At 44.0% G+C, this 13,942-nt stretch overlaps 1 protein-coding gene across 1 annotated transcript in view; it reads left to right on the top strand.

Annotated features, from left to right (window-relative positions):
• The window catches only part of LOC126195611 (odorant receptor 82a-like), a 28,485-nt gene extending 15,062 nt beyond the window's left edge, over positions 1-13,423 (top strand). Inside the window, exon 3 of the mRNA XM_049934236.1 lies at positions 12,896-13,423. Coding sequence (XP_049790193.1) covers positions 12,896-13,423 — 528 coding nt within the window. The remainder of the gene's footprint in view (positions 1-12,895) is intronic.
• The last annotated feature ends 519 nt before the right edge of the window (positions 13,424-13,942 follow it).

Here is a 13,942-nt window from a genome sequence, read left to right as displayed (position 1 = left end):
AGTGTCCCCTCGACGATCACCAGTGGTGTACGGCCAGTGTAGGAGATCGCTCCCCACACCATGATGCCGGGTGTTGGCCCTGTGTGCCTCGGTCGTATGCAGTCCTGATTGTGGCGCTCACCTGCACGGCGCCAAACACGCATACGACCATCATTGGCACCAAGGCAGAAGCGACTCTCATCGCTGAAGACGACACGTCTCCATTCGTCCCTCCATTCACGCCTGTCGCGACACCATTGGAGGCGGGCTGCACGATGTTGGGGCGTGAGCGGAAGACGGCCTAACGGTGTGCGGGACCGTAGCCCAGCTTCATGGAGACGGTTGCGAATGGTCCTCGCCGATACCCCAGGAGCAACAGTGTCCCTAATTTGCTGGGAAGTGGCGGTGCGGTCCCCTACGGCACTGCGTAGGATCCTACGGTCTTGGCGTGCATCCATGCGTCGCTGCGGTCCGGTCCCAGGTCGACGGGCACGTGCACCTTCCGCCGACCACTGGCGACAACATCGATGTACTGTGGAGACCTCACGCCCCACGTGTTGAGCAATTCGGTGGTACGTCCACCCGGCCTCCCGCATGCCCACTATACGCCCTCGCTCAAAGTCCGTCAACTGCACATACGGTTCACGTCCACGCTGTCACGGCATGCTACCAGTGTTAAAGACTGCGATGGAGCTCCGTATGCCACGGCAAACTGGCTGACACTGACGGCGGCGGTGCACAAATGCTGCGCAGCTAGCGCCATTCGACGGCCAACACCGCGGTTCCTGGTGTGTCCGCTGTGCCGTGCGTGTGATCATTGCTTGTACAGCCCTCTCGCAGTGTCCGGAGCAAGTATGGTGGGTCTGACACACCGGTGTCAATGTGTTCTTTTTTCCATTTCCAGGAGCGTATATCGGCTCCCACTCCTTCTGTCATGCCATGAGACAAGTCCTTCTCCTCTAGAGCTCGTCAGTGTAGTACTTCCACCTGACTACACTCTGCTCTGCCTTTGACTGTGGAATATCTGTAGCACTCTTAATGTTGATGCCCTTGCTTTTAATTTCAAGGAAGCTTGTTTTGACTTTTCTTTCAATTTGTCCTTCCTGTAACCATTTTTTTTTCATCTATGTCTTCACATTTGTTCCGCACTCATTTCGTCTTGCCTTCCCAGTGAGCAATATTCCTTTCATGTGCCTGTATTTTTCTGTAATATTTCTTCACTTTCACTGAGGATAGTAATGTAATCAGCGATTCTTATTACTGATACCCTTTCATCCTGAATTTTAATCCCTCTCTCGAACTATGTTTTGGTCATTGCTTCTTCTATGCATGGATTTAACAGTAGGGGCTAAAGGCCGAATGCCTGTTTTACGCCCTTTTTAATCCCGGCGCTTCGTTCTTTTCTACCTAACTACTTGGTTTCCCCTGCGTAGAGACGTCCATTCTTCTTCGACTGTGCACTGCAGTAATCGTCGTGGCAGTAACTACAGCCTTAGAGAAATTAAAATGCATCTCAGGATTCCTCAGTACTACATCATCCGAATCCACAGCGATTCTTATCCTCCTACCTTCTTATGATTTTTGAGCAGCGTATTCGTTGAAACTTCCTGACGGATTAAAACTGTGTGCCGGACCGAGACTCGAACTCGGGACCTTTGCCTTTCGCAGGCAAGTGCTCTACCATCTGAGCTACCCAAGGAATACTCACGACCCGTCTTCACAGCTTCAGTTCTGCCAGTACCTCGTCTCCTACCTTCCAAACTGCACAGAAGCTCTCCTGTGAACCTGGAAGAAAGGAAATTGCGGAGACATGGGTTAGCCACAGCCTGGGGAAGTTTCATATCAGCGCACACTTCGCTGCAGAGTGAAAATCTAATGTGTCGGCATATACTTTCTACATCTTTTCATCTACAGCTTATTTAGTCGGCATGTATACCGGAACTGTTCTTATTGACGTTTATTTGCTGTCGTTTCTCATAAGAAGATACCTATTGCTTTGTTAATTCTCATCATAACGAATAGTACTCGCCGGCCAGGGTGGACCAGCGGTTATAGGCGCTACAGTCTGGAACCGCGCGACCGCTACGGTCACAGGCTCGAATCCTGCCTCGGGCATGGATGTGTGTGATGTCCTTGGGTTAGTTAAGTTCTAGGGGACTGATGACCTCAGAAGTTAAGTCCCATAGTGCTCAGAGTCATTTGAACCTTTTTGGATGGTACTCCCTTTATGCCATGGTATTACGATATATTCGTGTGACCAGATATACTTATCGTCTTTCCATTCTGCTTCACTGACCCCCGCTACATTTACATTAAGCCATTGGTTATTCAGCCTTTTTCTCATGGTTACCTCGATCTTGGCAGTTCTCTCACGGAGGTAGAAATAGGGGACTAATCCGGAATTTTGCCAGTGTGGAGATCATCATGACACTTTTTCAAATTGCATATCACGTGCTCTCTCTTTAATGCAGTAGTTTCTTTTGCTTTCTGCACCCTCAAGACGCAGATCAATGCTGATTCTTCCGCCTTTTAGGGTCATTTTCCCACGTCAAGGCAAGAGGTTGCCCTGAAACTCTCCATCCCTCCGCCTGCTTTGACAAGGCAATTAACAGAAAGAGGGTGACTCCTTATACCGAAGATCTTAGGCCGCCATTGCTGATGAATTTTATTCGAAATTTAAGCAGTGCCTGGGATCGAAAGCAGGACCCGTGACGTGTTGACTACCAGTCAAGGACGCTCAAGCTGCACTGCAGGTGCAATACCACGATAGTGCACGCATCGAGAAGTCACCCTACATATTGTGAACTAATTGTTAGTATTGTATACTGATGAGCCGAAATATTACGACCACCTATTTGGTCCACGTTTGAACACAAAGCATCAGAGATTCTTCGTGTCATGGAATAGACAAATCATTGGTGGACGTATGTATCACCAGATATTTACGCATTGGTGACGTAGTTCCCTTAAATTACGGGCCGATTGTTTGTGAGCGTAGAGCCAGCTGAGGTCCATCGCGTCCAGATCAGGTGAAAGTGCTAGTCATCAAGCTCCTTAAACAACTGTAGGAGGATTTTGACTTTTTGATTTGGACAGTTGTCTGCTGGAAGATTCCATCGCAAACGGGGAACGTATCAAGCATGACTGAATATATGTGGTTCATAATAATGTTGACGTAGTCCAAAATTGTCATGTTTATGTTGCCTTCGTTTCTCACCACACGTCCCATGGAAGCCCAGGTTAATGTCCCCCCTTTAACATGATAAGTACAGCTCTCACTAGTGTGAGTTTGTGGCGCAGTGCATGATTAGAGCACCCGTTCGCCTGAATGATGTCATATCTAGACGCGCCCATGGACCTGGTCTAACAGTAAACATGACTCAATCGACCGACACTTTTTCATTGATCCACGATTCTATTTCGATGATACAATGCCCACTGAAATCGTAACTGACGAAGTTGTTGGGTCGATATGGGGACACAAGGGTTTTTACACAGAGGCCCATGTTCGACAATGTGCTTTGAAAGCACTCCGTCTGCAGGCCACGAGTGGCCTACCGGGACCAACCGACCGCCGTGTCATCCTCAGTGGAGGATGCGGATAGGAGGGGCGTGGGGTCAGCACACGGCTCTCCCCGTCATTATGATGGTATTCTTGAGCGAAGCCGCTACTGTTCGGTCGAGTAGCTCCTCAATTGGCATCCCGAGGTTGAGTGCACCCCGAAAAATGGCAATAACGCATGGCGGCCTGGACGGTCACCCATCCAAGTGCCGCCCACGCCCGGCAGCGCTTAACATCGGTGATCTCACGGAAACTGGTGTATCCACTGCGGCAAAGCCGTTGCCAACGTGCGTTGAAAGGTGTGCTCCAAAAGACTTGTGCCTGCACTAGCATTGTACTCTGTCGCCACCTACTCTGTTTTAACATTTTTGAAGGTGTTTGACAACAGTTGTTAATCAGCTTTTGAACTGTGTGACATACAACTGTTTAATTGCCTATTATTAAAGCTACCAGTTTCGGACAGTGCTGTGTCAAAATTCATGGGTTACGTTCGCCCTTACTAGTGCTGAGCATCCTACACGATAACGTAATAATAACACCTGGTGGTTACCGTAAATATACGTGTATGATACGTTGTTGTTGTTGTGGTCTTCAGTCCTGAGACTGGTTTGATGCAGCTTTCCATGCCATACAGTAAAGCTGCATGCCCTCGGGAAAAATTACGGCCGTAGTTTCCCCTTGCTTTCAGCCGTTCGCAGTACCAGCACAGCAAGGCCGTTTTAGTTAGCGTTACAAGGCCAGGCCTTGTGAAAGAGGGCGGAGGAGCGTATAGAGGTTCAGGGCGCTCTCTTGTCCTAGGGGTGGGAAATTGCCCCTAAAGGCGGAAGAATCAGCAATGATCAACGACATGAGGATGCAGAAGGCAATGGAAACCACTGCATTAAACACACGTAACGTGTATCCACAGGACATGTGGCCTGTAATTGAAGAAGTGTCATGATGATCTCTCCAATGGCAAAAGATTCCGGAATAGTCCCCCATTTGGATCTCCGGGAGGGGACTGCCAAGGGGGAGGTTACCATGAGAAAAATATTGAATAATCAACGAAAGGACAACGTTCTACGAGTCAGGGCGTGGAATGTCAGAAGCTTGAACGTGGTAGGGAAACTAGAAAATCTGAAAAGGGGAATGCAAAGGCTCAATCTAGATATAGTAGGGGTCAGTGAAGTGAAGTGGAAGGAAGACAAGGATTTCTGGTCAGATGAGTATCGGGTAATATCAACAGCAGCAGAAAATGGTATAACAGGTATAGGATTCGTTATGAATAGGAAGGTAGGGCAGAGTGTATGTTTCTGTGAACAGTTCAGTGACCGGGTTGTTCTAATCAGAATCGACAGCAGACCAACACCGACAACGATAGTTCAGGTATACATGCCAACGTCGCAAGCTGAAGATGAACAGATAGAGAAAGTGTATGAGGATATAGAAAGGGTAATGCAGTATGTAAAGGGGGGCGAAAATCTAATAGTCATGGGCGACTGGAATGCAGTTGTAGGGGAAGGAGTAGAAGAAAAGGTTACAGGGGAATATGGGCTTGGGACAAGGAAAGAAAGAGGAGAAAGACTAATTGAGTTCTGTAACAATTTTCAGCCAGTAATAGCGAATACCCTGTTCAAGAATCACAAGAAGAGGAGGTATACTTGGAAAAGGCCGGGAAATACGGGAAGATTTCAATTAGATTACATCATGGTCAGACAGAGATTCCGAAATCAGATACTGGATTGTAAGGCGTACCCAGGAGCAGATGTAGACTCAGATCACAATATAGTAGTGATGAAGAGTAGGCTTAAGTTCAAGACATTAGTCAGGAAGAATCAATACGCAAAGAAGTGGGATACGGAAGTACTAAGGAATGACGAGATACGTTTGAAGTTCTCTAACGCTATAGATACAGCAATAAGGAATAGAGCAGTAGGCAGTACAGTTGAAGAGGAATGGACATCTCTAAAAAGGGCCATCACAGAAGTTGGGAAGGAAAACATAGGTACAAAGAGGGTAGCTGCGAAGAAACCATGGGTAACAGAAGAAATACTTCAGTTGATTGATGAAAGGAGGAAGTACAAACATATTCAGGGGAAATCAGGAATACAGAAATACAAGTCGCTGAGGAATGAAATAAATAGGAAGTGCAGGGAAGCTAAGACGAAATGGCTGCAGGAAAAATGTGAAGACATCGAAAAAAATATGATTGTCGGAGGGACAGACTCAGCATACAGGAAAGTCAAAACAACCTTTGGTGACATTAAAAGCAACGGTGGTAACATTAAGAGTGCAACGGGAATTCCACTGTTAAATGAAATGAGAGAGCAGATAGGTGGAAAGAATACATTGAAAGCCTCTATGAGGGTGAATATTTGTCTGATGTGATAGAAGAAGAAACAGGAGTCGATTTAGAAGAGATAGGGGATCCAGTATTTGAATCGGAATTTAAAAGAGCTTTCGAGGACTTACGGTCAAATAAGGCAGAAGGGATAGATAACATTCCATCAGAATTTCTAATATCATTGGGGGAAGTGGCAACAAAACGACTATTCACGTTGGTGTGTAGAATATATGAGTCTGGCGACATACCATCTGACTTTCGGAAAAGCATCATCCACACAATTCCGAAGACGGCAAGAGCTGACAAGTGCGAGAATTATCGCACAATCAGCTTAGCAGCTCATGCATCGAAGCTGCTTACAAGAATAATATACAGAAGAATTGAAAAGAAAATTGAGAATGCGCTAGGTGACGATCAGTTTGGCTTTAGGAAAAGTAAAGGGACGAGAGAGGCAATTCTGACGTTACGGCTAATAATGGAAGCAAGGCTAAAAAAAATCAAGACACGTTCATAGGATTTGTCGACCTGGAAAAAGCGTTCGACAATATAAAATGGTGCAAACTGTTCGAAATTCTGAAAAAAGTAGGGGTAAGCTATAGGGAGAGACGGGTCATATACAATATGTACAACAACCAAGAGGGAATAATAAGAGTGGACGATCGAGAACGAAGTGCTCGTATTAAGAAGGGTGTAAGACAAGGCTGTAGCCTTTCGTCCCAAGAGGGAATAATAAGAGTGGACGATCGAGAACGAAGTGCTCGTATTAAGAAGGGTGTAAGACAAGGCTGTAGCCTTTCGTCCCTACTCTTCAATCTGTACATCGAGGAAGCAATGATGGAAATAAAAGAAAGGTTCAAGGGTGGATTTAAAATACAAGTTGAAGGGATATCAATGATACGATTTGCTGATGACATTGCTATCCTGAGTGAAAGTGAAGAAGAAAATGATCTGCTGAATGGAATGAAGAGTCTAATGAGTACACAGTATGGTTTGAGAGTAAATCGGAGAAAGACGAAGGTAATGAGAAGTAGTAGAAATGAGAACAGCGAGAAACTTAACATTAGGATTGATGGTCACGAAGTCAATGAAGTTAAGGAATTCTGCTACCTTGGCAGTAAAATAACCAATGACGGACGGAGCAAGGAGGACATCAAAAGCAGACTCGCTATGGCAAAAAAGGCATTTCTGGCCAAGAGAAGTCTACTAATATAAAATACCGGCCTTAATTTGAGGAAGAAATTTCTGAGGATGTACGTCTGGAGTACAGCATTGTATGGTAGTGAAACATGAACTGTGGGAAAATCGGAAGAGAAGAGAATCGAAGCATTTGAGATGTGTGCTATAGACGAATGTTGAAAATTAGGTGGACTGATAAGGTAAGGAATGAGGAGGTTCTACGCAGAATCGGAGAGGAGAGGAATATGTGGAAAACACTGATAAGGAGAAGGGCCAGGATGATAGGACATCTGCTAAGACATGAGGGAATGACTTCCATGGTACTAGAGGGAGCTGTAGAGGGCAAAAACTGTAGAGGAAGACAGAGATTGGAATACGTCAAGCAAATAATTGAGGACGTATGTTGCAAGTGCTACTCTGAGATGAAGAGGTTAGCACAGGAAAGGAATTCGTGGCGGGCCGCATGAAACCAGTCAGTAGACTGATGACCAAAAAAAAAAAACCAAATCTATCGAGACGGATTTTCCTGTGGTTACATGCTGTTGTAATATTCACTGCACGAGCTACATGTGGTGGCGAAACTAAAGGTTTTGTTTAGGATACTTGTGATTTGCCTGGTTGGTTCAGTGGCCCTGAGCACTATGGGACTTAACATCAGAGGTCATCAGTCCCCTAGAACTTAGAACTACTCAAACGTAACTAACCTAAGGACATCACACACATCCATGCCCGATGGTTGTACCTACCGTACGGCTATCTGTATCGCTGAGGCACGCAAGCCTCCCCACCAACGGCAAGGTCTATGGTTCATGGGGGGAAGGTGTATGATATATCAAGGAAAAAAAATATGTTGTAGATGTATGATATATCAAGAAAAAAATATGTTGTAGATGAGCCGCGAACGTCGACGAAAAAACAGGTGGTGAGCGCGCGCGACTTCAGCGATGCAACAATTCACCTTCGCCGGGTCCAGAGATGCTGCCTCAGCGACGCGCGGTAGTCGGCCGCTGTCGTAGAGAACCGATAGCAGCAACGAATAATTGATTAATTGTCAAAAGTTGGATTGGAGCTGTGTGTTGGTTCGTTTTAAATGGTTCCTATGGTATGACATAAAGAGTTAGTTAGTTCCCATGTAGACCTCTCACCGACTAAGTGGATATATCGGTGTGCGTCTAGGTTTGATAGTAGAGCGACCCACTGCGTGGTGTAGTGAGGCACCGCAGCTGGCGGTTAAGGCTTGGGAGAGGGAAAGGAGTTTTGATTGGTACTACCAGTATTTTTTTGGGTACAGTTCGCGGAGGCAGCGTCGCTATTTAGTCTGTTAGGCCCTTGCTCCTATACGTGGCCGTGACGCTTGTTTCCTCCCAACACTGAGCAACGGAATATACAGAGATTCTGTGGGATTTTCTGAATAGTCGCTGTTGATACACTGGTTTTGGCGAATTTAGGTGCACGAGCTATCACTTGACTGTCGTCTTGTGGACAGTTTTGGTCGTAAAGTTTGCTGTCGTAAATCTAGCGTGAGAAGTAGATTTGTAGGTGCTGAGTTTTTGGGAATCGATGGAACCGATATCCTGTCCGTGTTGTACGATTAGTGGTTGCGGCTCGCCCAGAGGTTGGGTTGTTAGCTGTTTTATTGAAGTGGTTTGGTAGTGGTTGGTGTGTGTGTCGAGAAGGGAAATCCTCGAACACATGTTCGTAATTGTTGTTTAAGTACCACTATCTTACAGCGGACCGAGAATTGGCTCGAATAAATACGAACTGTTTCACTATATTGTGATAGAGTGCACCTGTAGTTGAGTGGATAACCGACGAGAAAATAAAGGAACTATTTTACAAGCAACAAGCAGCGAAACAAAAACTTGATTAGCCACAGTCACTAGTGGCCGAATTCAAGTAGGGAACTTAGCGGGTCGCGTATTGTCAACGCCTGAAGAGGTTCAGAATTGTTTTAAATTGTCACTTGTGGTGAAATTAAAAACTGCACCTAATTAACGCTGTTGTGGTCGATTGGTTTGCCCAAGAATTTTGCGCGGCAGGAAGCCATACATTAACTGCATAGCGACGTTGGTACACTACGATCCATTGTCGTTGTAACTTCGATCTTGGGTACCGCCGGTCGGCGCGTTACAACATACACCATCATCATTCTATAAGAGATCACATATCAATCACGTGTCATAACAGGTCAGATCAGTATGGCTATCCATATAATTACAGCCACATTTGAACTGTTGAATATCTACAGAACAAAAAAAGGTATCTTATATGTCAAATGTGAAATGACAGTATCACGAACGATTTATAGAATAGCCTTGGTAGCTGCACAGTTTCGCTGGATCACCACCTGAAAGCGCTGTTGTAGGACTTAAGCTTAAAATGAATAGCCAGAAGCATCTTTTTTAAGTTCAAAATAGGAAGTTTACCAATATTCAGTTACGTCTTACGATCCTACCGGGTGAGACCGGTTCCCTAACAGTCTCTAATGTTCACAAACATATGCGGAGCTTAACAGTTCTTATCTCGTCAGAAAGTAAAAGAGAACATAGTATAGATGAAGTGATCATAAGTTGCTTCACATTAAATTAAGTAGAATTAACTATAGTTACAAATATTATTCAAATAGCCCAACTGACACATTTTGATGTCTATTGCTCATAATTACAAAATATGTTTTCTCAGCTCGAATGAAACGAAACGAGAGGCAACACAACCCATCTCGAGGCTGGTCTAAAATACACACTAACTAACCTGAAGCTATACCACACGAAGATTAAGAGCAGAATGTACAGAATTAACCGACTGAACAGACTGACTGAGACTAAAAGCAGACAGACTGGAATGGCGTGAGCTTTCGCCCTGTAAAGGCTCGCTCTAGGATAATGTTCAACTTCTTCAATTTATAATGCTTATAATTTCTGTATGTAGGAAAGTTAATCTTTGATTGGCTGTTGATTTTTTTCATTATATTTTGTTTGTGCATTATTTCTTATGAGGAGCTTCTATTAAAATACACAGAACTAATTTATGCCCACACACTGTGAATGCCACGTTTATGACCATGAGACCCATATTGAATGTTACAATTTAGTTACTGAAAATTTAGTAATTTTAATTAAGGACTCTTTGTCATTAATATGGGTGTCAATATATTAATAAAGATCAGGTGAGCCGCAGTAATCGACAGAGCCAGAAAATTTAAAATAGTTTGGTTAAAATAAGCACTGAGAGTTGGGACCAGATGAAGTCCTTAATTAACAATATCTTTAAACTAATTACGTCTCCGCTAACATAAGTATGTTACTGAAAAAATGGAAAGATAGCGCTTTAATTTGAAACTAGTCTATCCTTCCCAATTTAGCTGTTAGCTCATAAGATGTACGACTGGATGTACGGAACTTTATAATTGCATCAACTTTCAATTGCCATCTTTTCTGGTGAAACTAATTAGTTCACTGCAACAAAGACGACAAACTGAATGATCTGAATAATAATGTTTTGTGGGACAAATTTCTTTCTACAGTTTTGATGATTTGAATAACATGTAATTTAGATGGAAATTTCAGCATCGGAATTTTGGAAAGAAAATTAGCGGAAATTTCATATAGAGCTTAATACATCAGATAGAAGTGCACACAAAGTGGGAGAGTGAGTGTGTGAACTAGCTTTGTCACATACTGTTAGCGGTCTGAACTTATGAAACAGGTTCTCAAATAGGCGAGAACCTCGAAGACGTGCTTTGTCACGACAGTAACGTCCTGCATTAGAGAGCGTGCAAGCCTCCGTTCTCCTCGTCCAGAGACAAGGCGCGGCTGTCCTACATTCTGTCGCTTACTGCTGGTTTCCGCTTCCTTCGAACAATGTTTATTACAGTTGCACGCTAACAGCCTACCATATTTGCCATGCCCTTGCTGCTCATTCCTAGGCACCCGGCCTCAATAATCTTTCCTTTGTCGAAGTCGCTTTACGTCAGTGGATTTCCTCATTTGTGCCTCATATTATCGCTAGAATGACTCCCCGTGAGTCTACACTCAGAGTAATGCGAGTACTTTCCTTATTGCGTTACGTGGCTGCAACGCCACCAGGTTTAATTCAGTAACGTTTGAGCTCATCCGTGTTTTTTACTGGTTGCTGGCTGTGGGTAAGTGACGCCAGTGATGAGCCTATCCCTCTGCTGCCTTTACGCCCTGATCAATGGGGCTCAGTGCAGGGCTACCATTTGCCACTTACGATTTGTCTACACTACGGCCAGGACCAGTAGTGTAATTTAAGGGAACCACATCCTGCCTATAACCCATGTTAATTTAGGCAAGTATTTGACCCATTTCTGAAAAAAACTATTTGATGCAGCACCTTAATATATTTACTGTATGTTACATGATGCTAATAGAGTCAACTGTACTAAAATCTACTTTATTCATTTTATAGTTTTTAAGAAATACTTTTTTAAATTTATTAACAAAAAATATTAAGTTTTTTCTGCAGAAAATATTTTTTTGTGAAGTTTCTATTGGGGGAATATTGATGAATGTAGTACCAGAGATGGCTTTTTATGTTATCCAGAGTATCTGAAAATTTCATTCATTTATCTATGATAGTTTCTAATATAATGGGGCATATATACTGAAAATTTTAGTTTGCGGGAAATTGACTTTAAAGAAAAAACTTTTGAAATTTGTTACTTACAGTTAATTAAAACTGTCCTGCTGCATATGATGGCCCTTCTTTGGCCTTTAGCAGATCTTCCAGCTCCTTTTTCACCTTCCTGGATGTTTGTCTTGCTTTCTTGGCCATATTAGATGCAGACCTGTCTGCATCGGCTATCGTCATTTTATGGCAATGTTGCAGCCCAGTGATCATATTTTCACCAGGATTAATTCCCAGCTTTTTCAGTACCCAACACTTTCCAATATTACCACAACTGAATGTAATAACAGCATCATGAACACCTAGTTTCATTGTATGCATGCCTACAAATACAGTTTTAAGAAGGCGGTTCCAAATTACGCTATTGAAACATTCATTTGGGTTCTGTGTCTGCCCGTGCAGACATTTCCTTAGGTCAGGATGAGCCAAGTCTCTGAAAATAGGTTTAATTGTTGTAATAACAGCAGCAGGAAGAGAATGCTGGAGAATAAGATTCTCCAGTTGCCTGAGCCCTATTGTATTTGCATCACGAATTTTCTCCTGATGGACACAATCCATGACATGGCTTGTCTTCAGTAGAGGACTTATGAAAGAATATGGCCCAAACATCTCTCTTCATTGCCTCCAGATTTTCTTTATTTCTCCTAATTGGCTGCCCATAGTATGCCTCCAAGTTTTCTATTTCAGTTTTAGTCAACCTACACTCTACAGTGAACAATTTTCCATCTTCTAATTTTTTTCCTCTCATATCAACAGTTAGTTTTCTCAGCCTTGTTCCCAAAAGTTTTTGAACGTTCTATTTTGCTAATAATTGCATCTCCATATGACGTAGAGTTGACAGTGGGTGGGTTGACAGTGGGTGACAGAAAAGTGGGCGTGGTGCATAAACACACTTGGTAGGAAAATACTCTTTACGTGTTCGAAAAAAAATTTTTCAGCAAAATACTTTTCAGAGTACTTAAATAAAACCTTAATTTATCGAAATATGATGAAAACCGAAAATCGATTTTTTTCGACCTGAACCACGGTGTGATCCCCTTAACGTCACTCTGTGACTAAGTGAAGACGGATATGAACGTGGCCTCCTGATGCCTAGGCCCACTTATCAGTCGGGCAATGGCCGGGATGGAGCAGGGCCGCCAACTACCACTTCTACTGTAGCTTCCCTTCGGAGCCTGGTATGTGATCTGAGGTTGTGGTGTGTGCAGATGATGGCGACGATGAACGTGACCTTCTGGTGCCTGGACCCGCTGATCAGCCAAGCACTCGGCGGCGCGGAGCAGGGCCGCCAACTGCCGCTGCCGCTGTGGCTGCCTTTCGACCAGACCCAGCCGTCCAACTATGGGCTCCTCTTCCTGCTGGAGTCCGCGGTGCTCATAAGCGGTGTCCAGCTCTCCCTTTTCATCGACGCTCTCTTCGTAACTCTCATCATAAACGTCACTGCCGAGATACACGTCCTCAACAGCAACATTCACAATATAAAAAATGCAACTGTCCGTGTAGCTGGTCCACAGTCGATGGCCGCTGCATCCGCGTTCATTGGGACGGCGCAAAATATGGCAATTGGAAACGAGTCGACACTCATCGCAACTTCTTCTAGACCCGATATTGGTTGTATCAATTTTTCGACATCTGACTTCACTTCAACATACCCCAATAACGAAAAAAGTGCTAACGATGAAATGTATCAACTATTAGTAGAGAACATCCGGCACCATCAACTCATTATCATGTAAGCATACACCAGGATACAGTTTACACAGTAGCTGTTGTAGTTATTTATTAATTGTAAAATGTCTCTTCGGACGGATCTTATCTCTCTACTGTTAGACAAAACTGCTAAAAACACATTTTCCACGATGTTCAGAAATACTGTATCAGCGTTGGTGTCATTGGGCAGAAACACATTTTTTTAATGTCGGAGAAATGATGTAAATTAAAACAACCAACCTCTCGGTTTGATCTGGGTATCTATTTATATAACAGATAGGGCCTCGTTCACAATCGCAATAAGGACGGGCCTACTCAAATGAGTTAGCGATCCTGTCGACGTGAGCACCTTTTCTGCCCCATGATTACGCTCTTGTCCCTGCCTTGGATACACTATGCTTTTCCTCCAAATGCATCAACAGATGAAAATCGTCGAGGGTCCCACAGGCACAAGGTGACTTAATCGGAATCGCTGCGACAGTGGGAGTGGAATAAACAAAAACCACTGGCCTGTGGAACAGCGTTTTGATCCGAGGCCCAATGAA

The sequence above is a fragment of the Schistocerca nitens genome, chromosome 7 (genome assembly GCF_023898315.1).
Source record: "Schistocerca nitens isolate TAMUIC-IGC-003100 chromosome 7, iqSchNite1.1, whole genome shotgun sequence".
NCBI lineage: Eukaryota > Metazoa > Arthropoda > Insecta > Orthoptera > Acrididae > Schistocerca > Schistocerca nitens.
This window is presented reverse-complemented; position numbering and strand designations above follow the sequence as displayed.